This window comes from Pinus tabuliformis, chromosome 3_1, assembly GCF_031772625.1.
Source record: "Pinus tabuliformis cultivar Carrire ecotype Pingquan chromosome 3_1, CPIR1, whole genome shotgun sequence".
Lineage (NCBI taxonomy): Eukaryota > Viridiplantae > Streptophyta > Pinopsida > Pinales > Pinaceae > Pinus > Pinus tabuliformis.
Window position 1 is genome coordinate 734,779,627 of NC_142301.1, and position 24,386 is coordinate 734,804,012.

At 36.7% G+C, this 24,386-nt stretch overlaps 1 protein-coding gene across 3 annotated transcripts; it reads right to left on the reverse strand.

The window, feature by feature from the left end:
- Nucleotides 1-18,593: 18,593 nt before the first annotated feature.
- LOC149189420 (uncharacterized) lies at nucleotides 18,594-22,077 on the reverse strand. 3 transcript variants are annotated; one of them, XM_089413209.1, is made up of 5 exons: nucleotides 21,778-22,077; nucleotides 21,479-21,554; nucleotides 21,307-21,378; nucleotides 21,148-21,211; nucleotides 18,594-20,318 (listed from the first exon to the last, which is right to left on the reverse strand). In XM_089413209.1, exons 1-4 carry the CDS (start codon nucleotides 21,949-21,951, stop codon nucleotides 21,165-21,167), a joined length of 369 nt encoding a protein of 122 aa, XP_089269335.1. In that variant the 5' UTR covers nucleotides 21,952-22,077; the 3' UTR covers nucleotides 18,594-20,318; nucleotides 21,148-21,164. The 3 variants fall into 3 exon arrangements, 2 of the variants coding, with proteins under 2 accessions (XP_089269335.1, XP_089269334.1); XR_016256363.1 differs by lacking the exon at nucleotides 18,594-20,318 and having other exon boundaries at nucleotides 20,784-21,211; nucleotides 21,690-22,077; XM_089413208.1 differs by lacking the exon at nucleotides 18,594-20,318 and having other exon boundaries at nucleotides 20,784-21,211.
- Between the last annotated feature and the right edge of the window lie 2,309 nt (nucleotides 22,078-24,386).

Genomic DNA, 24,386 nt, shown 5'->3' on the forward strand with positions numbered 1-24,386 from the left:
AGGTATACACAAGTTGTTGAAGGTGAACTTGCATATGTACACATTACTAGAAGGAAACACACATATGTACATGTTATGTCAAACCAAGAGTAGTTTATATGGATAAATAAAGTGTTTTTTGAAGAATTATTAGGAGCAATGGGCTCTATTAGTATAAGTGAATTATGGAAAAAGGCCAACACACACAAATTAGGATATGATTGGAAAAAGGTGGTATAAAAACATGGAAAATGAAATAAATAAGGGACTATGTGAACATGAGGAATGGGATTCACTGAGGGAATGTGGAACAATTAATATATTTCCTTGATTTTGTGCAAGGTAACTGAGAAGACTTTGAGAAATCTTGGAGACCATGTTAAACATAAGTTGTCATTAATGACAAAGGCAATGGTGTTGATGTCCATCTCAGGTAGTTTCAAGAATATTAGTCAAAGAGTAGAGACTTTGGAACCATTTTAAGTATAGGATATCAAATCAGATGCTCTTGAAGATTTCTCATATGAATAATATTTGAGAATAACTTTCCAATGATGTATGGAACTTTGCAAATGACCTTCATGATCACATGATATGGTTAGTCAAAGGTGTAGGTTAAAATTATAGGTTTAGGGTTACAAGGCGAAATTTGGTATTATCATGGAACTCTCCAAACTTGGAGGGCAGATTTATTTGGTAGTTTGGCAGCCAACGTTGGCACCGCTGATGAATTTTTAAATGACGCACATGTCAGAGGGTGGATCAGGCACCATGTGTCCCCAAATATATATAAAACGATATGTGTGGGACCATGCCCTGTTGTAAGATAGACAGGGGGGGAGGCTATGCAATTGGTGGTTTTCCCAAACCATCATCTCCATAGATCAATAGTCCATGTGAAATGCACGACCCCCTCCCCCTCCCACCCCATCGATTTTGAAACCACTAAAGGGTGGAGGGTCCACAAAACTACCAGAAAAATTTCTCCAAAGTGCATGGGACTAACAGACTAGGATGCATATTTATATGAGGTGGCTCGACACATCACCTTAGTGGTTTCAATAATTGACACAAGCCTTCGAAGCAGGGATCCCATAGGCCACATCTCCTTGGAAGAATTTCCCTAGAGTTTTCCAAGGAATGCAAAAGCTTTATCAACCAGGATGATAAGGAACTTGGAGGATATGGTTGAGTGACGAGGGCGAGCTATGTGGTATATTGATAGCATGGACCAACCAAAGAAGGAAACATGGCATGATATCATTGGACAAAGAAGACATAGTGGCATGATGACATCGACATGATGTGGAAAAATAGAGACATGACACATGGCATGTAGATTTATAATTTTTGGGTGGCTAAGTGGGCCGAAAATGGGTGACATGTGGCACCACTTAGTGAGTGACATTGTGACAATGTGACAGACATAGGTTGAAGATAGGTTAGCAGTGAGGACACATCATCCCGATCCTTGGAAGTATATGCAGCCCAAAGATTTCTAAATGAGCTGCAAGGTAAATCTTCTAGATGATAAGGATCCAAAACAACCTGGCATATATAGCTAGAAAGCAGAAAAATAATCATAAACAGTGTAGTGGAAAGGTGGTGGTCTCGTTGGGACACATCACCTTAGTAGAATGACCCCAGATTTTTCGAAAATTCATAATATAAATGTTCAGGGAGATATCTGTGGGATGTGGTGGCATATGGGTTGGAAAAAGATGAGGAGCGGTATACCAATCAGAAGGCGGTCCCATCGGGACACCTAATTCCAATAGATAGATCTCGAGAGAAAACAAAGGTGCTCCATTGAGTTTTTTTCTAAGCAATAAAATCCAGGGGCTAAAGTTTTCACCCAAAACTTGTTGTATATAGTTTCATGTGTTGTAATATCGAGGCCTTACAAGATAAAACATTACATGAACATGTTGGCAGAAATGTTTTAGCAAAGAGATTAAGCTGCGAGGGATTTAACAATACGCCTATGGGTGTATAGTATGAACAAGTTGGAAACATTGAAATTTAGCGTTTTTGTGCCATATTTGGCAACTATAACTGGTAGATCATTAAAATTTAGCTAGAAAGAGTCGAAAGCTATTTGGTAGCATGGGTAGATTCAGTGGCTTGTTTTGTATTTCAGTCAAATTTGGTAATCAACTAAAGTTAGAATTGTAGACAAACTTACAGCTAAACCCTGATATTTTCCAATATTGCAAATTTGTGAAGTTTAACTCAGTTTTTCATACAAGAATAGAAGATAAGATATTGAAGACTTGAAGAACACATATAGAAGACTTGATTGAAGTGTTACGTAAGAGAAAATAAGGATTTATGCATGTTAAAGAGCTGAAGTTAACTATAGTTCTAAACCTAAAAAATATAAGCTCTAACTCTTTATAAGCATAACTGAATTAGCAAGAATGTTGTTTATGTTGTTGTTTTTGTTGGTGTGTGATGGTGAATTAATCAACGATCTGAGATTGAAAAAGGTGATTTTGTTGTAATTAGGATGTGTGACTGAGGATTTTTCTTTTATTTCTTATGAAAGAGTGGCATTCATGATTTGAGTTTGAAAATGGAATGAATTATGAATAAAGGAAGTCAAGCAAGTGGAAGCTTGCATTTGAGGGGTTGTGGCTCCTTCCATAGTGGCTGGTAAAAAAGTAGGGGTAGTAGGTCCTTTTAGTAGTAACTGATAAACAATTAGGGGTAGTAGCTCCTTTTATCAGTAGCTGATAAACTTAGGGATTCTAGCTCCTTTCAGTGGTCATTGATAAACTAGGATAGTATCTCATTTCATTAGTAGCTGATAAAATAGGGGGTAATAGCTTCCTTCTGGTTGGAGCCAAATAAATTTGTAAAAGATAGTCGAATCTTACCTTTTTGAAAGTAATTGAAGAGAATATTGAAGTCTTTATGTGTTGCAAACATGCTTCTTGTGTTAATGATTACTTGAATGGTTGGTAAAGAGATTGTTGATGTTTCTAGTATTTCTTGCTTTGTGAAAGGAAGTTTAAAATTCTCACAATACTGATTCAGCCCCCATCTCAGTATTGTCTTGCTTTCAAACATTTGGTATTAGATATGGGTTACTTAAAATCAATTTAAAAAATGGAAGAAATATCAAGGACTATGGCAAACTAGGAAGGGGGATTCACTAATAGGGAACCTATTTTCAATGGAGTGAACTATGCGTTTTGCTAAGTAAGGATGAAAATCTTTATTCAATCTCTTGGTGTTGATGTATGGGATGTAGTGGAAGAAGAATATTAGAAGCCTCAAGCCTTGATTACTAGATATAAAAATAATGGATTTACATGCAATGCTAAAGTTATGAATGATCTACTAGTTAGCCTACCTGAATATGAACTAGCTAAGGTCATTGACTTGATTATTGAAAAATCAATATGGGACAAGATGAATAGTTTCTATGAACGTGATAGTAAGGTAAAGCAAGCCAAAATTCAGGGTTTTAGAATGCAATTTGAGTCTTTGAAGATGCACAATGATAAAGATATTGCTAGATACTTTCTTAGAGTTGATGAAATTGTGAATATTGTAAGAGGTATTGATGAAGAGTTAAAAGAGCTAGTAGTAGTTAAAAAGGTGCGAGATCTCTCTATATTGTCCTATTTAGGGTGCTAGACTAGGCTATATTTATTATCGACCAGGATGTGTAAACTTAGAGGCATGCGTCTAAAGTATATAGACATAAAGGATTATTAGCTAAGTGGTTATGATGGTAGGTCACAGGACTTCTTTACGGAAGACTGAGGTATGTTACCTATCACCGAAACACCTAGGTCACTCAGTTAATCTACCTAATTACCACACTGTCACTCAATTCATTTATCAAATTAAAACACTGTGTATCACTTCAAACCAAGATTTCAATCTCCTTACAGAGACACCATACACGAAACCCCTGTTTAACAAATACTCAGCATTCACTAATATTCATGCAAGCTAAAGACATTTGGAAATTATAAACATACTTTGAAATGAAATCAGAGTTCATAACATTGCTTTAGAGGACAACAGAGGATCGAATCCCTTACAGGATACGATTCACGATCCCGGTGATGAACTGTTCAAGCGATCTCATAAACATAAACCATACGCATTCGATTAAAATCAACAACCAATTCTAATTACTGTGCGTGTCATGTAATACCCTAAGTTGCAAATGAAAAAGAAATAACAGTATACCAGTTTAACGCAGGGCCCGTCCGCGTTCCAGAGGTATACTGGACTGTGTTCAACCGATTATCAAATCAACGCAACAAGACAAAATATCGTAACTGTAACTGTGTTCTTGATATTAAGTTCAAACTCTGTTTCAAACGATACAACGATTACCCAAACATTGATTACACAGGACTGTATTTACATATGTGTTTACAACCCTTACATTTCGAAAATGAATGTACATTCATGATATGGTTGTTGCCTCTTTTACCATGTCAAGATTTTTAAAATGTTTCTATCCTAAACTGATTTCAAAAAGGAACAAAACTAAATCAATTTAGAATGCTTTGTTGTTGCTGCCTTTGTCGCCAACATGCTATACTTTGACCACTGTTGACCGCGCATGTAGGAAAGTCGATTTAGTTGTAGGATAGGTATTCGTCCATGCTTGGACATTCCACTTTTCATCCCTACCCTTCGTTCTAGCCCAACTGTCATGCCACCTGTCAAACAATGAAGCAATTACAAGATGTTGGAACTTCCTATAGCCATTTTACCAAAAATCCCTAATTCTTTAACATAAAACTCCTAAATCAATTTCAATGCATTTTAATAACTATAGGACTATTAACTAATCAATTTCCAAGGGTTCTAAGAGATATATGATGGAAAGAAGTAGGCAAATGATATGTTTTAGGAGGAAAAAGGAGGTCATAGGATGGTACCAAAATCTCTCCCCGACTTAATGAATTAGCATGTCCTCATGCTAACCCTGAAGTGCTTCCCTTGAACTCTGTCCCTGCTTGGATCTCTGCTGCCTTTAGCAATGTGTCCACATTCTTTTTCACCTGGGCATCTTTCTGACCATTGAGCTCCTGCTTTAATCTTTTATACTTTTCTTTGAGGGTCTTCTTCTGGTTGTACCACTTGGTGGCCCATTTACAAATATCCGTTTGCTCAGCCTCAAGTTCACTAATTCGCTCCCTTAACTTTTCATTCTTCTGCTGAGTCTCTTTACTCTGCGCTCGGAGCATCTCATTTTCTTTCTTGATAACGTTTTCTAACATATTAGCCTCCATGAGTTCTTCCTTCAATTTCTCAATTTGTTTTTCCAGTTTCTTCTGTTTCTTAATGGGAGGTGGTGAACCTTTTTCCTGCCTGTTATGGCTTTCAACTTCTATATCAGCTCCTGGTCCTGGTGGTGAGTAGTCACTACTGTCAATATCCATCGGTATGGGTGCATTGGATTCAAACTGGTCTTCTTGTAACTGGGCTTTTGGTACTCTCCTTGTTCTTCTTGAATAAGTGGTGAAAATTTTATCTTGCTCTGCCTTCTGAGCATCTTCTTTTCTCATTTTCCTAGTCCTTATGCTGCTCACAGGTGGAGGTACCTTGCTGGTTTTGGATAATGGGATCTCTTCATCGATATCCTTCATGAAACCTGATTTCTCCTGCAGTTCTTCTTTGTCTTCCTCATCTTTAATTTGATTAGCAGCTAAGAACTCCTTCCACAGTTTCCCTCTTCTCTGCAATTCATGCTCAATAAGAATTTTAATTAAGCCAAAGTGATATAGGCTCTTGTCCTCATTTCCCTTCTGCTTTTGTATGGTCTTCAACATCTTGGTTAAGCTTTGTAATAGAAAATATGGTAGGCTGATAACGCATTGTCTTTTCAAGTGTAGTAGTAACTTAATATGGTATAGATAGACAATACTATAATGGCCTTCGCAGGTTACGAATTTTTGGAGAATATAGACCATCTCATCCTAGGGATGCATCAACGAACTCCTTGGAACACCTTTCTTCCAGTTAACTGATGAGACTTTGGATCTAGACATAAACTGAGTCCACGATTTCTATTTAAATTGCTTTGTTTTAAAGTACTTCTCCCCTTCTGGGCTAATCCCTATTGACTGGGCTATAGTGTCCTCTGAAACCCTGAATGAGAAGTTACCTATCAGGGCTTTTTCTCCATTGAATGTGAAGGCGAATTGCTTGGTAACCTCTTCATTACTTCCATGAAATTTCTCTAAAAATGGCAACCACTGTATCTCTCTGAGAATCGAAATGCAATCTTCATGATATTGAGAACTGTCAAACATGCTCGGCTCGACCCTATTGGTCATTTTGGCAGAGGGTCGTGCTCTAGCAATTTCAACAAAGAAATTTCAATTTGTTACCTGGTGTGTTGCTCCCTTAATATTCAGTATGATGCTCGGTCGGTCCACTGTCTTGTGACTTTGGTGGGAGTTGAAACTGAATGGTTATATTTCCCTCTCGTGGTGCTCACTACTTTCAATCCTTGTCGAAACCGAATGGTTATATTTCCTTCTCATGGCGCTCACTGCTTTCAATCCTTACTGTGGAAGTCACGGGAGTCAAATGCTGGTGTGAAATAACTGAGAATGATGGTGAAATAACCACTATACTTACTTCATAGCATATTCATCCTTTGGAACAGAGGAATGGCTGTACCGCTTGTATAGATGTCATCATAGGAGCACTGGAAGCGTATATGCAATACTGGGGTATGATTTCAGGGAGTCCTCTGAATCATTTGACCACGTCGGGTGGTGGAATCATAATTCGGCCGTGTGGAATACAATGAATAGGCCCGCTTTAACATTTGTTTCCTTCCTTTTTTTTTTAAAACACAATCCACCACGTGTCCTGTTTCTATTGGTACTCGGCCAAATGGAAGATGTTGGTATGACTGTAGGGTGCGGTTGGCATAACAAGGTTGATATGAAAAGGGGTAATGGATTTAGAAGTATGAAATAGGTTGGGGTATGACAGATGATAAGAATTAACAGTGAGATAAGGGATGATGGAAAATGTAGTGCCCTTGAAATCGATCATAACAGTCACAGTCATTAAAATTAACATTAAAAATTAATCTAAGAAATTAAATGTTAGGAATAAGGAACATATTACACTTTTGTTGGTTATTGTTGCATTGACATGCTGAGTAGGATTGGCATTGGCATTGGCATTGCTGAATATTCTTTGCTGTTCATCACAGGTCCCCTGAATAGATTCGAATGCACTAGGTCCCTTTGAAATCTTGAAGATGTTCATGCAGCTCCTTATATGTATACAGGTTCCTTGAGCTTGGGTTTTTTATGGAGTCTTGGTGCCCAGCAACCTGTGAATCCTTGTAGAAACTTGATGAAACTTTGTTGAAGTAGCCCTGAAGTATCAATCTCTTAACAGGTCCCTTCTATGTGTCTTAAACAGGTCCCATTACTGCTGGTGTTGGTAGCATGGTCTTCTGGACAGAACAGGTCCCCCTGCATAATGTTTATAACCAGGTCCCTCTGAGATAAAACAATGACAAAACAACTTATTTATTGAAATCTGGAATGCTGGAACAAACTGCTTTGAAGATGTACAGTGAGGAGATGAGATAAGAAATCTTTAAGAATTTTGCAATGGAGAGATAAGAGAACAAAATGTTGATTCTTCTCTCCTCGACTAAAGTTTTGACTTGTCCTCAAGTCATGATTCAGTGGATAAATCAAACAGTGAACAAAAGAAAGAGAATTCTTACCCGCCAACGAATTGGTTTTCAAGTAGGAATTCGGGGTTAGAGTGTGCCAGAAGCTGGTTTTCACATCTAACCCATTGTTATTATATATATATATATCTATATATCTATATATCTATATATATATATATATATATATATATTATATTTTTTTAGTTCTTGTTTTATGTTTTTTTTTTTTTTTTATTAATTTTCTTTTTGAATTTCTAAATTGAAAGGAAATGAACTAAGGCAGGGATACTGCAGCTGAGGGCTGCAATATCTCAACCTCTCTTTGTTGAGATACTGTTTGGAGAAAATCTTGCTTGCTGATGGGCTTAGTGTATAGTTTCAGGCGATGACCATTAACAATAAAGGAATGACCTTCTCCATCAATAGTTTTGAGCTTGGCTGAACCATTGTCGTAAGCCTGAATAATTTGGTATGGGCCCATCCAATGGGTGGTAAACTTGGCTTTATGATCTCTGAATTTAGAATAAAAAAGTAAAGCCCAGTCACCTTCCTTGAACTGCTTCTTCTTGATATGTGCATCATGCCACTGCTTCCTTTGTTTTTGCATGAGGATTGTGGTTTCCTCTGCTTGCTGCCTCATTTCATCCAGCTGGTTTAATTGCTGAATTCTTTCTTGTTGTGCTTGGTCCAAGTCAATTTGCAAATCTGCAGTCAGTTTAAAAGTATGTATTTGAAACTCAATAGGAAGCATTACCTCTTTGCCGTACACCAACTGATATGGTGTAAATCCTGTAGTATCCTTCCACATAATTCTGTAAGCCCAGAGTGCATCTTTGAGCTTCTCTTCCCAATTCTTCTTGTTCATTGCCACAGTTTTAGTAATGATCCCTTCCAAAGTTTTGTTTGTGGATTCCACCTACCCATTGGCCTGTGGATGGTAAGGGGTACTTTTCCTATGCTTGATTTGGTATTTGTCTGTGATGTCCTTCACTAGCTTTGAGGTGAATTGAGTACCTTGATCAGTCACTATTTCCCTTGGTACTCCATACCTTACAAAAATCTCTTCAAAAAGGAAATTTACCACTGTGTGTTCGGTGGCTCTAACTAGTGCTTTTGCTTCAGCCCACTTTGTGACGTAATCAGTACATACTAAGATGTACTTCTTACCATTGGAGGTTGGGTTGATGGGTCCTAAAAAGTCTAGAGCCCATTTGTCAAATGGCTCTAGGTGAACTTGGGGCTGAAGGGGCATCTCATCTGTAGCTGTTGGCTTACCCATTCTTTGGCAGCTGTCACAACTCTTTACATACTTCTTGGCATCCTTGAAAATGGATGGCCAGTAGTATCCAAGAGTAAGAACTTTGAATGTTGTCCGCTTAGCTGCAAAATGCCCACCACACAGTTCATCATGGCAAGATTTTAAAATATCAATTACCTCATCATTTCTTGCACATCTTCTAATGATCATATCATAACCAGTGTAAAATAAATCGCCATTAAGCCATGAATATCTAGCACTTTGTTTGACTAGTCTCTTCTTTTCCTTTGCAGTAAAGTGTGGAGGTGTCCTTCCTGTAGACAAATAATTGGCCAAATAAGCATACCAAGGATTTACTATGGAAATTGCAAATAAATTTTCATCTAGAAAATAATCTTCAACCGGAACAACCTCACCTGGATTTTGTAGTCTAGAAACAAAATCTGCCACCTGGTTCTCTTTGCCTAGCCTATCTAACACTGTGATGTTAAATTCCTGTAACAATAATAACCATATGGTAACCCTGCCACTAGTTATTGGTTTATTCATTAAATGTCTAATGGCAGAATGATCAGTATGTACAAAGGCCTCATAACCAGTTATATAATGTCGGAATTTATTCACAGCATATATGATAGCAAGTGTTTCCTTTTCTGTGACTGTGTAGTTTAACTCTGCAGGTGTTAGATTTTTGCTAATGAAATAAATGGCATAATTACAAGATTCCTCTTTTTGGCCTAATGAGGCACCCACTGCAGTGTCAGATGAATCTGTAAAGATATGAAATGGTAGGCTCCAATTAGGCCCTCTCAAGACTGGTGCGGTTGATAACTTCTTTTTGAGTAGTTCGAATGCTTGTTGGCAGTTCTCATTCCAGTTGAAAGTACATATTTGGTTAGAAGTTTAAACAAAGGTAAAGCTATTTTACTAAAATGTTCAATAAACCTTCTGTAATAGCTTGCATACCCAAGGAAACTTCTTACCTCTCTTTGATTCTGTGGAATTGGCAAATCAACAATGATCTGGATCTTTGTTGGGTCAACTTTGATGCCTTGAAAAGAAATATAGTGGCCTAATACTATCCCTTCGTTTAACATCATGAAGCACTTTTCATTGCTGAGGGACAGATCGTAACTGTAACTGTGTTCTTGATATTAAGTTCAAACTCTGTTTCAAACGATACAACGATTACCCAAAACTGATTACACAGGACTGTATTTACATATGTTTTTACAACCCTTACATTTCGAAAACGAATGTACATTCATGATATGGCTGTTGCCACTTTTATCATATCGAGATTTTTAAAATGTTTCTATCCTAAACTGATTTCAAAAAGGAATAATACTAAATCAATTTAGAATGCTTTGCTGTTGCTGCCTTTGTCACCAACATGCTATACTTTGACCACTATTGACCGCGCATGTAGGAAGGTCGATTCTGCTGTAGGATAGGTATTTGTCCATGCTTGGACATTCTACTTTTCATCCCTACCCTTCGTTCTAGCCCGACTGTCATGCCACATGTCAAACAATGAACCAATTACAGGATGTTGGAACTTCTTGTAGCTATTTTACCAAAAATCCCTAATTCTTTAACATAAAACTCCTAAATCAATTTCAATGCATTTTAATAACTATAGGACTATTAACTAATCAATTTCCAAGGGTTCTAAGAGATATATGATGGAAAGAAGTAGGCAAATGATATGTTTTAGGAGGAAACATGAGGTCATAGGATAGTACCAACATCTCTCCCCGACTTAATGAATTAACATGTCCTCATGCTAACCCCGAAGTGCTTCCCTTGAACTCTGTCCCTGCCTGGATCTCTGCTGCCTTTAGCAATGTGTCCACATTCTTTTTCACCTGGGCATCTTTCTGACCATGGAGTTCCTGCTTTAATCTTTTGTATTTTTCTTTGAGGGTCTTCTTATGGTTGTACCACTTGGTGGCCCATTTACAAATATCCGTTTGCTCAGCCTCAAGTTCACTGATTCGCTCCCTTAACTTTTCATTCCTCTGTTGGGTCTACTTTGATGCCTTGAAAAGAAATATAGTGGCCTAATACTATCCCTTCGTTTAACATCATAAAGAACTTTTCATTGCTGAGGGACAGATTAGCTTCAATACATCTTTTCAAAACTCTCTCAAGGTTTTCTAATGCATGTTCAAATGAATTGCCATATACTGAAAAATCATCCATGTAAACTTCAACACAATCATGAATTAAATCAGTGAAAATAGCTAACACAGCTCTCTGAAATGTAGCTGGAGCATTGCAAAGTCCAAATGGCAAAACATTGTAAGCATAAGTGCCCCAAGGACATGTGAGTGTGGTTTTTTCCTAGTCTTCTGAGGCTATCCTGATCTGGTTGTAGCCACTGAAACCATCAAGAAAAGAAAATGATGATTTCCCAGCTAGGGTGTCTAACACTTGGTCAATAAATGGTAGTGGGAAATAATCTTTGAGCGTTGCTTTGTTCAGCTGTATGTAATCAACACAAATGCGCCACTTACCATTTTTCTTGGGCACTATAACCAATGGGGATACCCACTGACTGTCAGAAATAGGATATATAAAATTAACTCTCAAAAGTTTTTGCAATTCTTCTCTGACAATATCTTGGAGCATGGGGTTCATTCTTCTCTGTGGTTGCCTCACTAGTTTGATGGTGCTATCTGTATAAATATGGTGAGTGCATGTGTCGGGGTGAATTCCATGCATATCGGTGTAGTCCCAAGCAAAGGCTTTCTGGTATTTTCTCAATAGTCGAATCAATTTCTCCTGCTGAGATGAGTCTAGGTGATTGCCTATGTTCAGAGTTTTCCCTGGAATAATCTCTATGATCTGACTCTATGTGTTGGTGATAGATTGAACTGGAAAAATGTCGTGAAATGTGGTTTGCAAAAATTGAATGGTGCATGTTTCCTGAAAGTTTTGGGCCAAAAGTACATCTGCAGCATGATATTGGTCATTTCTCAAATTTTTGGACATATCAGGTTGAGAAAGGAATAATTCTACCAAATCATTATTGTCTTGTTCTTGGAAATCATAGATTTGGTCAATGCTAAAAACAGATTGTACTTCTTCTTTATCATTGAATTTATCATCAAGCCACAAGCCACAAATTGTGTGTTACTGTTGGTGATTGTGCCGATGGATAAAGAGTGAGTTGTTTTCTTTCGGTCCCTCTTGAAATGATCATGTTGCCCGATCGACATCCTATGAATGCATCAACAGTCGCTAACCATGGTCTACCAAGGATGACAGGGTGCCCTCCTAAATTGGATTTGGGTTGAAGAACTAAGAAATCCACTTGATACTCCCAAGAGTCCAGTGAGACAATTATGTCCTCCAAAATTCCTTCAGGAATCACTTTAGACCTATCAGCTAGTTCTAGAACAATCGTTGTATGTTGCAAATTTATGAGCTGGAGTGTTCTCATGGTTTCAAGAGTCATGACATTGATTGCGGCCCCAAGATCTATCAAAGTGTTTGGAATTTTTATGTTGTTAATGATAGTGGTCACTTTGGGAATGCCAGGATCAACATACTTTTCCATGGAGATGGTATTGGTCATAAGGCCTGCTAAATGTCCTATAACATGAATGGTTTGAGGATCAATCCTTTTTCTAGCAGGCTTCTTGAGGCATATGTCTTTGATGGCTTTAGCATAGATGGGAATGTATTTTATAGCTTGCAACAGTGGAATTTTTATGTAGACATTCTTGAGTTCATCTAAGACATCAAACTGTGGTATAGACAGTGGAGGTTTTATTTGGACCAATCGGTCTGGAAAAGGTGGATGCAGTGGTTGCAGCTGCTTGTCTTTGGTATCATCGTTTGGTTTTCTTTGATTTGTCATTTCATTTTCATTTTCTGTGTTTTCTTCTTGCTTATCTGTTATTGGAGAATCTTTGTGGAGTACCCTACCAGACCTCAAGTTGATATTTTGCAAGGGTAGTGCGGAATATGAGGTTCCCTCTTCTACATTGTAGGCTGGCCTCTCTGCTCTATTATTTGGATTTGGGACAGTTTGAGCAGGAATTTGAGTGGGTCTGGGAGGTTGTGAGTTAGATGGAAATTGCAGTTGTGGTGGATTTATTGGTGGAGGAGCAGGTAGTGCTTGTTGAGTAGGTTGAGGCTGATAAACAACTTGCTGAGGATACTGCTGATATGGTTGAGAATGTGATGAATACGGCTGTTGGTATTGCTGATATGGTTGTGAATATGGTGGGTATGATTGAGGATATGTATGATAAGATTGAGAGTACTGTTGAGACAGTCTCCATTGTTGTTGTGGTTGGTTTTGGTGCTGCCATGGCATGGGTACATTCCATGAGTTTTGTGCATACATCTGATCATTTATAGGAAATTGCAAATTTTGATTTGGAAACATACCTTGAGGTGCTGGCCTTGGCTGCCATGGTCTCTTTGTGCCCATGTAATACACGTTTTCCATCTCTGCATTGGCTTCCATATTACAGTTCTGCAAAACCTTAACTTTAGGACAGTTAAACATATCATGATGTTCAGTACAGAAAGCACAAACTTGGATGTTTTCTAGTGGGCGGTCTTTTAATGCATGTTTCTTCCGGCATTTTGGGCAGAAGATAGCCATTATCTGATCTTCATCTTCTTGTTTCCTCTCAGCTTTTAAAGTGTCAATTTGGTTCCCTAGGGTGCTTAACAGATCTGTTTTAAACTCTTCTAAAAGATTCCCTATTTCAGCCCTTGTGACACTTGCGGAGGCAGATTTTGTGACTTTGGATGACAGGGTTCTTTTTCCCATTTTAGCTTTGCTCCTTGAATACTTTTCGCACAACTCAGCGATTTCTTCAAAGGGTAAGGCAGAAATGTCACCTTTGCCCATCAAGTTAAGATCATCCATGTATTGCTCTCGGATACCTTTCAAGAATATTGTGCGGATCAGATCAAGAGGCATAGTTCGGTGTTTGGATTTTTGTAAGTTGTAGACAAACCGTTCTAAGTATTATTCTAAGGTTTCATCCTCTTGCTGGCTCATTCTAAAGATATCATCTTTAGAATCTTTGGATCTGAAATAAGGCTGATATTTCCTTAGAAATATTCTCCTCATGCCATCCCAATCAACTATAGCATGCTCACCAAGCCTCATGAACCATCTTAAGGCTGATGCCTTTAATGTCGCTGGGAAGAGTCTAAGCCTATGGGCATCATCTGTATAACCATATGTTCGACATACAATGTCAAACTCAAACAAAAATGAGTCTGGATCTTCTGAGGCCATACCATAAAAGTTTGGTAGCACGGATGGGGGTATGTTTTTCATTTTGATCTCATCATCTTCTTGTGGTTCATGTATAGGAAACTTAAAAGTTGACTCCTCTTCATCTCCCTGTCCTTGATGTGGTACTGATCCAGCTCCTTCCTCAGCCATTATAATAGGTCTCTCTGTGTCAGTGTCACTTGTTTGATAGAGGAGATTAAAGAAAGATTGTTCGGTCACTGTGCTACTTTCTCCTTGTGTGGAAGATCTAGGAAAGTGCTTCTTCTGCGACTTATGTGTGAATAAAGTTTGCCTTTCGATGAGGGTAAGTCTTTGTCCTGACTTTTGTTTTTCTTCTAATGCTTGGATGACTTCCTCAGCTGGTGTTGTATTCCCTAGAGAGTCTGCTCCTAATGATGATGGGTTAGTTTTTAGATGGTGGGGGGTTTTTACGAATCTACCCTGACTGTCTCTAAATCTAGGCATAAATGAACATGATTCCTAACTGTGTTTTTGTTTATTGAAATTTTTTCTTTTTAAATCCTTTAAGTACGTCTCCCTTAACAGAGCCCATCATTGCAACGGCGCCAAAATGTAGTGTCCTATCTAGGGTGCTAGACTAGGCTATATTTATTATCGACCAGGATGCGTAAACTTAGAGGCATGCGTCTAAAGTACATAGACATAAAGGATTATTAGCTAAGTGGTTATGATGGTAGGTCACAGGACTTCTTTACGGAAGACTGAGGTATATTACCTATCACCCAAACACCTAGGTCACTCAGTTAATCTACCTAATTACCACAGTGTCACTCAATTCATTTATCAAATTAAAACACTGTGTATCACTTCAAACCAAGATTTCAATCTCCTTACAGAGACACCATACACGAAACCCTTGTTTAAAAAATACTCAGCATTCACTAATATTCATGCAAGCTAAAGACATCTGGAAATTATAAACATACTTTGAAATGAAAGCAGAGTTCATAAAATTGCTTTAGAGGACAACAGAGGATCGAATCCCTTACAGGATACGATTCACGATCCCGGTGATGAACTGTTCAAGCGATCTCATAAACATAAACCATACGCATTCGATTAAAATCAACAACCAATTCTAATTACTGTGTGTGTCATGTAATACCCTAAGTTGCAAGTGAAAAGGAAATAACAATATACTAGTTTAACGCAGGGCCCGTCCGCGTTCCAGAGGTATACTGGACTGTGTTCAACCGATTATCAAATCAATGCAACAAGACAAAAGATCGTAACTGTAACTGTGTTCTTGATATTAAGTTCAAACTCTGTTTCAAACGATACAACGATTACCCAAACATTGATTACACAGGACTGTATTTACATATGTGTTTACAACCCTTACATTTCGAAAACGAATGTACATTCATGATATGGCTGTTGCCGCTTTTACCATGTCGAGATTTTTAAAATGTTTCTATCCTAAACTGATTTCAAAAAGGAACAAAACTAAATCAATCTAGAATTCTTTGTTGTTGCTGCCTTTGTCGCCAACATGCTATACTTTGACCATTGTTGACCGCGCATGTAGGAAGGTCGATTCTGCTGTAGGATAGGTATTCATCCATGCTTGGACATTCTACTTTTCATCCCTACCCTTCGTTCTAGCCCAGCTATCATGCCACATGTCAAACAATGAAGAAATTACAGGATGTTGGAACTTCCTGTAGCCATTTTACCAAAAATCCCTAATTCTTTAACATAAAACTCCTAAATCAATTTCAATGCATTTTAATAACTATAGGACTATTAACTAATCAATTTCCAAGGGTTCTAAGAGATATATGATGGAAAGAAGTAGGCAAATGATATGTTTTAGGAGGAAAAAGGAGGTCATAGGATGGTACCAACACTCTCCCTAAGATATTTAATCCTAAAGTTTCAGCCATTGAGGAGATGATAGATCTCAAATCTCTCACTTTGGATCAACTACTTGGCACTCTTACTTCCTATGAGATGAGGATTTCTAATGGAAAGAGTAAAATAAAAGGAATCATCCTTCAAAGCAGACAAGAATCCCAAGGAAGAACATAATGAATCATTTTGCAAGTCAGATGAAGAGAAAACTAAGTTTTTTAGAAAGCTCAAGAGAGGCTCAGACAAGTACAAAGGTAAGCTACTATTCAAGTACTTAAACTGTGGTAAAGTACATCACTTTTCTTCTAGGTGTCTAGAAAAGAAGGAAAATGGATATCACCTTAGAGAGAAGTTTAGAAAAGTGACAAAAGGAAAAAAAAAAAAAAAAGATTAAGAAGAAAAGATTCTACACCCAAGACTACAACACTTATGAAAATGAAGACATCCAATCTTCAAATGAGGACAATGCCTATGAAAGCTCAAAATAATTTATGCTCATGGCCATAGAAAATATGAAAGTGGACGTTGATGACTCTAATGGAGAAGAAGTTAAAGTTGAATTAGAAGGAGAGCTAATTAGTTTTATTGAGGAAATTGAAAGGTTGAGAAATAAGAATAAAACACAAAAGGAAAGCTAACCAATTTAAAATAAGTTAATTTTAAACTAATAGTTATTTATAGAAGTTAATTAAATATATAAATATTAGAGTGATTTAAGGGTTAGAAAGAATATTTTAATATTTACTAGCAATTGTCCCAAAAGGTACAAAGAGAGGCCGATAGGATTATTAAATTAGAATTGTTGAATTTCTCTAGAAGAGATGTTGGTTCAAGCCTAACGGATGAGAAATTTGAGCTAGCTAAACGCCTTTATATTGATAATTCATTGGTTTTGCTTTCAAAAGCTTGAAGGAATTTGAAGAGCAGGGATAGAATTGCTAGAATTGCTTTGTGGGATTTGATCCCAAAATCACTGATTTGTAGATATATACTCAATGAAATGTTAAGCAGCAGACATGCAGAATTCAGAGTAGAATGAAATGGATAGGCCTCCACAATATTTTTTGGATAATTTATACTTATCTGTGCACTCTAGGGTATGTCTGCCTAAAACTATATATTTCTTGTAAACCTATGCTATATGGTTTAGCCACAGTTTTTTAGAATATAAATTCTAACTGTTATTGTTTAATAACATAATGATTTCTAGACTATGTGATTAGTTATATTTTTCTTGTTCTGGCACTGTTTTGGTAGCCTGAGGTATTTATCTATATATTTTTCCAAGCAAAACTTAATGAGAACCTGAGGAATACTTTGTCACATTTTGGATGGCATTCTTGATAAACCCATGAACATAGACTAGTACACCTGATCAAAAAGGCTTTAATCCGGCACCTGCTATCACAAAATTAGCTAAATGCCTAAAAACATTGGCCATAGCCAACTGAACTAACCTCTTCGACTAAGATATATGTGTGTGTGGCATTTAATTCATGTCTCTAACCTCAAAAAAGGGAAGACGTTAGATGAAACATACTTCTAGATAATTTAGTATCTGCAGTTTATATATATAGATATATATTGGAATGCTTGACAGAAACATACCTCAAGGGGCTGCAGTGCAAAGAGAGGCTTCCTTTAATAAAAGATTAATAAACTTATGCTATCCTGATTCACAATTGCTTACATATTTAGCGTTTTCCCTGCAACCTTTATGACCTTTTCCTTTTACTTGTTGTCCTCTTGAGGTTTGCTTCGAACTGAGAGTCCATATATCTAGTGGGCTGCGAGGTTTGTCACTCTGTCCTGTCATACGACATAAATTACTGACAACTTGGGGGAGTCGTTTTTGTTGATTTGGTCATGGCGTTAATTGAAGTGAAGACGTTTATATGTAAATACTGAAGACCTCGCCATTGTGAGATATTGCCACTTAATACCTCGGAAGGATAGACCAAGAACAACTGGCCTAAGCTCTTGTGGCATCACTGAAGATACTCTGCCACATGATTGCTCCATAAAACTCAAAGAGAGCTGCTATAATTCAGAGTTTAACGCCTCTGAATCTCATGTTGATGCAAAACACTATTGGGAAGGTGTCACAATGCTCTAGATGGAATGGAGTCAGTCTCTATGCTTGTGGTCTAACTCTTCCAAATTTTGGCTCTCATTCTATTTGATCACATGAAATTTCTGATTGGCCATGCTTAACATGGGCTCATTTCATTCTTATCATAAATCAAGGTCACAATCTCAGGACAGTTTCCCACGACGATACATTGCAGTGGACCGGACCAAAATGCTTTGCCTTTACCGGAAAATGAAAAATGTAGGTAACAGAATTTTCAATTGGTAATAGAATTTGGTCATGAATAAACAAGTAGAAGGAATCAAAAACCAAGATTTTTTAATTCCAAAAATATAGAATTAATTAGGAGTGGCATTAAGTATCCACCGAATTATAAGTAAAAAAAAATCTCCCGTCTAAATTCTAAATCCAATAAGCTATACCTAAAAAAAATGGGTCGTATCGTCAAATTTATAATGGGTAAGTCTGCTAAATCCGGTTTAATTATATCATTTCAACAAAAATAATAATGCATTTGGCAATGTACAGTCTATAAATCCTAAAAAAAACTCACCGATGATAATCCAAACAAAAATGGCAAAAAAGAAAGCAACAGACAAGCAATTTTTTTTAGCGCTTCCTCCATTTATTGGGAACGAAGTGTTCAAAATTGTCAAATAAACTGTAAAACGAGATGGACATACAGTCTATCTGCAGTGTCAACAATTTTCAACTCCCAAACATTTTTCAGAGTTTTTTTAGACAATATAAGAAATAAATAACAACAAAATTATCGTTAAGTTAATTATAATTAGAAGATTTAGGCCATCCATTTAATTATTGAAAGAAGAGTGGACTGCAGGCCTTGCCAGAAAATTGTGAAATCTATCCTTAGCTTCAAGACTGGCAGCCTGTTAGGCTTCCAATTCTGTTTTAATTCCACCCTGATATTGCAATTCTTTGTTAAATTACAACTCCAAACAGATTTAGGCCATCCATTTAATTATTGAAAGAAGAGTGGACTGCAGACCTTTCCAGAAATTTGTGAAATCCATCCTTAGCTTCAAGACTGGCAGCCTGTTAGCCATTCAATTCTGTTTCAATTCCACCCTGATATTGCAATTCTTTGTTAAATTACAACTTCAAACTGTAATACATTGCACTTGCATCACAATTATTTGTATACCATTGTCAATCAAATGCCCTTTTTAGTGTGAGGGTAAAGAAATTTGGAAATTTAAAGCTAACTTTTTAAATAAACCTACAGAGTGGTAGAAATATAAGCCATTCCTCTATTTATTTTAAAATTAACAGTGCAGATGATAAGCATTGTGAACGGTTTTGTTGGCTTTGATGGGTGGAATGGTGTAGAGTTTGGACGTAATACCTCGGAAGGATAGTCCAAGAACAACTAGCCTATGCTCTTGTGGCATCGCTGAAGATACTCTACCACATAATTGCTCCATAAAACTCAAAGAGAGCTGCTATAATTCAGATTTTAGTGCCTTTGAATCTCATGATGATGCAAAAGTATTGGGAACGTGTCACAATGCTCTAGAAGGAATGGATAATGCATTTTGCAATATGTAGTCTATAAATCCTAAAAAACTCACCATTGATAATCCAAACCAAAATGGCAAAAAATAAAGCAACAGACAAGCATTTTTTTGAGCGCTCCCTCCATTGATTGGGAACATAATGTTGAAAATTGTCAAATAAACTATAAAAACAGATGGACAGACAGGCTATCTGCACTGTCAACAATTTTCAACTCCCAAACAGTTTTCAGAGTTTTTTTTAGACAATAAAAGAAATAATAAAAACACACTTGTGAAGACAATATATAGTCAGTGACTAGGTGTGCTATAGATCTAAGTTTGACTTCGAAGAGCCCTGTCAGCGCTTATACTAAAACTATTTATGACATCCTGTACATTATAGATAAACCATGCATATTTTAATGAAATACTTATTACATAATATTTCTATTACAAGTGTTAAATACACAATCAAAAGCGAGGTCAGTGACCGCATATATCCCTCAGTTTAGCAGCTGCAAAATAATATTTGTTCCCAAATACTGCATCTCTTATCAAATTGAAATTCAACACACAAAAGAGGGACTTTACCGATCACAGTGAAATATTCATTGCCAGCAAAGTTACAAATTTGATCCCTACAAAAAATCAGCAAACTGAGCCTTTCATTAACAGTGTTGAAAACAAATTCTCTGTTAGATAAAATCAACAAACTGAGTCTTTCTTTGACAGTGCTGAAAACAAATGCTCTATTAGAAAAAATCAGCAAACTGAGTCTTTCTTTGACAGTGCTGAAAACAAATGCTCTGTTAGGACAAAGTGCTGAAAACAAATGCTTTGTTAGGACAAATTACTGCATGAATTCTCTGACCTCAAAGAAAGGTAGAAGTTACTATCTTTGAAAAGCGAACAACAATAATGCAGACGAATGAAAATATGCGGTTATTATAGCATCTCCAAATTAATGAATGAATTCTCTGACCTCAAAGAGTGGTATAAGCTACTATCGAGAGGTACAAGTTACTATCTTTGAAAAGCGAACAACAATAATGCAAACGACTGAAAAGATGGGGTTAAATTACAGCATCTCCATGGAAGACTCATTGATGAAGCGGTCTCTGACATCAATCGGAAAACAAACATTAAATATCAATCTGCATCCATGCTCCTTTAAAAAAATTATATCACCCCGCAAAAGAGTTCTGTCTAGCAATTACAGTTATACACTATACACAGAAGAAGTCAAAACATTTTCTTTAAATGGAAACCCCAAATTTTTACACGAGTTGTCCAAAACTCAAAGTTGAAAAATGCACAGTTATAAATTATGAACCCCACAGGGTTAATACTGGCCAGGAGACCTCTCGATAAGCAAACTATTCAGTTTGGTATAACATAAGAATGTAAACCCTCTTCCTATAATTCTTTAACCCGTCGTAAGGCTGCAAGTAAGTCAGTAAAGAGCACCTGTGAAGCCAGGGATATCAATGTTGAGAAGCTGCCAGACTCCCGAACCCTAGTGGAAGCATACCTGAGAAGTGCACGACGTGAGGTGAAAACCCTAAAATAATCATGTGTATCAATGATAATGAACCGTAAAGCAAAAAATGGGTGCATTAATCTTACCTACGGCAAGGGTTCCGATTATCTGGAACTGGGTATTGAAGAGTACGCCTTCTGCTATCTGGAGAGCGCAACCTGCGAGAAGAATTTCAATTCATGAATTAAACCTAATAAGATACCAGGAAACCCGGTCATGGAGCGAATTAATAGAAGAGGTGTCGAGATGATGAATTACCTGGAAAGGGGCAGAGCGTCATCCGCTCGAACCTGGAAAAACCCCCGACAGTAAAACTGTCTGATAACTGGACACTCTGTAACAGCACGCGCAACTCAGACAGGAAGTAAACTTTGCGACAATGAAAATACTGGAAAAGCGACCTGAATAGTAAAACCTCCTCCCAAGCGAAAGGGTCAGATTATGATAAAAACAGAGACGATGACCTCACCCGGAAGAAATGATGTTGTGTTGATTTCCAGCTCTGAGACCCGTTCGTGAGGGTCAGATTATGATAAAAATAGAGACGATGACCTCACCTGGAAGAAATGATGTTGTGTTGATTTCCAGCTTCGAGACCCGTTCGTGAGATTGTTAAACCAGGCTCCTCTGTCAGTTTGAACAGTGGTATACTCTTTGAGATTGATCGCTGCGGGTAGTTTGATGCAAGAAGGAACCGCAGAACAGTTACTACTGGAACTTAAAGAATGCATAAGCTGGAAGATAACTGCACGAACTTAACACGACGCCGCCATTCCCTCGCAGAACATAAATATCCATGAATACACGACCACTCCCTCGCAGAACTGTCCCGCTCCACCTGTCAGCACGAGACTGAAAAATTCCTGGTTGTGCCATTCAGAATCCGATGCCACGTGTCAGCATGAGGAAAAAGGGGACGACGAAAGTCCCTTTCAAAGGAAGGCCTATCGGCCTAAAAATTAATTAATAGTTTATTTAAGGGTTAAAATTAGTATATTATCATAGATTAACTTTTTGTTATTAGAATAAAACTAATAGCATAAATAAGTGCTATTACAATACCTCTAACAATATCAATCACACCTCAAAGAACAAAGGCCACAAGAAATGGGAAACAAGGGAAATAACTTAAAAGACAACAAGATAAAGCTAAACCTAGGGAGGGGAAGAATGGAAGAAAATGACTGGGCTTTCCTCAAAGAAGCTAAGAATTCGTTAACTAAAAGAGACAAGAAGGAACAGATCCCTGGTGTCCATATTCTATTTGTTCTGGGGACCACGGATAAGATTGCGAGGATTCTTAAGAAGCATAATGTCCCCTCGACCTTTAGACCTCTTAACACCATTTGTAAGTCCCTCAGATCAGTGAAGGATCCTATCAACCCCAAGGACATGAAAGGGGTATATATTATTCCTTGTTCATGTGGGACCCCCTATATTGGTGAGACTGGTCGCTCCATTAATCAAAGGATTAGTGAGCACGTAGCTGACCTTAAGCATAGGAGAACCAAGTCTTCTGCTTTAGCAGAACATGTGGAGAAAACCAATCATCATGTCTGTATCGAGGAGGCTAGTGTTATTGCTAGAGTGTCCCATTTCCATCACCGGAAATTTAGGGAAGCCCTTGAGATTGAAAAAAGGCTGAACAATCTCAATAGAGAGGATGGCTGGAAGATCAGTAGTTGCTGGGTCCCAGCCCTCTCCTCCTAGTTGTTTTCTTCCATTCTTCCCCTCCCTAGGTTTAGCTTTATCTTGTTGTCTTTTAAGTTATTTCCCTTGTTTCCCGTTTCTTGTGGCCTTTGTTCTTTGAGGTGTGATTGATATTGTTAGAGGTATTGTAATAGCACTTATTTATGCTATTAGTTTTATTCTAATAACAGAAATTAATCTATGATAATATACTAATTTTAACCCTTAAATAAACTATTAATTAATTTTAAATATTAAAATATTCTTTCTAACCCTTAAATCACTCTAATATTTATATATTTAATTAACTTCTATAAATAACTATTAATTTAAAATTAATTTATTTTATAATTAATTTATTTTAATATATATTTATAAGTGTATGAAACAATCCCTTTAACTTACATTTTAATAAAAACATAACTAACCATTTATATATTACTCTAATATTTATATATTTAAGAACTTTTATAACTAACTATTAATTACTCTAATATTTAGATATAATAACTTTGATAACTAACTATTAATTTAAATTTATTAATTTATTTTAATATATATTTATAATTATAAATTATTCTAATATTTATATATTTAATTAACTTTTATAAATAACTATTAATTTAAAATTAATTTATTTTATAATTTATTTATTTTAATAAAAATGTAACTAACTATTTATATATTACTCTAATATTTATATATTCAATAACTTTTATAACTAACTAGTTATTACTCTAATATTTAGATATAATAACTTGGATAACTAACTATTAATTTAAATTAATTTATTTTATAATTTATTTATTTTAATATATATTTATAAGTATTAATTTATAAAATGGTCCATTTACTTTTATTTTAATAAGAATATAACTAACCGAATTAACTTATTTAATTAAATTAAAGGTTATACCCCTAATCCAATCCAAACTAACCATTTCCCAGTCAAATCTAGCTGTTGTTAATATAGTCGTTACCTGGTCAAATAGTTGTTGGATGTTCTACTCTATCTATTTAACATGCAAAGCGAGATCTGTTCATTCAACTTGTCTTGACGATGAACCACACTGGTTGGTTCGAAATGCATTGACAAATGAAATATCATGTGATTTACGCCGAAAATTCTCTCATAATCTTATTATGGATCACAGAAGCCTCAATTCAACAAGCTTCAAGTTAAATCTCTCGGATGACGAGGCTCTTAGAAAAATTAGTATATATAGATGACGAGCGGGGGAACAATAAAAAATGGTGCAATGGAAAATTGGTTGTCCCACTTGGACACATCACCTAGACATAATGAGCCCATGAGTTTTCGAGATTGCACACGCTGAAATGTATAGGGAGATAATGTCAGGTTGTGGTGGCATACAAGTTGACATAGGAAGAGGAGCTATCGACCAATTGAAAGGTGGTCCTAGTAGGACATGTAATATTGGAAGATAGATCTCAAAAGAAAACAAAGGTGCTCCAT

What these genes read in the sequence shown, in the direction of transcription:
- LOC149189420 (XM_089413209.1), bottom strand. Translation starts at nt 21,951, where the DNA reads ATGCATTCTTTAAGTTCCAGTAGTAACTGTTCTGCGGTTCCTTCTTGC. An exon ending in CACAACATCATTTCTTCCAG is followed by an intron (nt 21,555 to 21,777) that starts GTGAGGTCATCG and finishes GTGCTGTTACAG; the next exon opens with AGTGTCCAGTTATCAGACAG. An exon ending in AATCGGAACCCTTGCCGTAG is followed by an intron (nt 21,212 to 21,306) that starts GTAAGATTAATG and finishes TGCACTTCTCAG; the next exon opens with GTATGCTTCCACTAGGGTTC.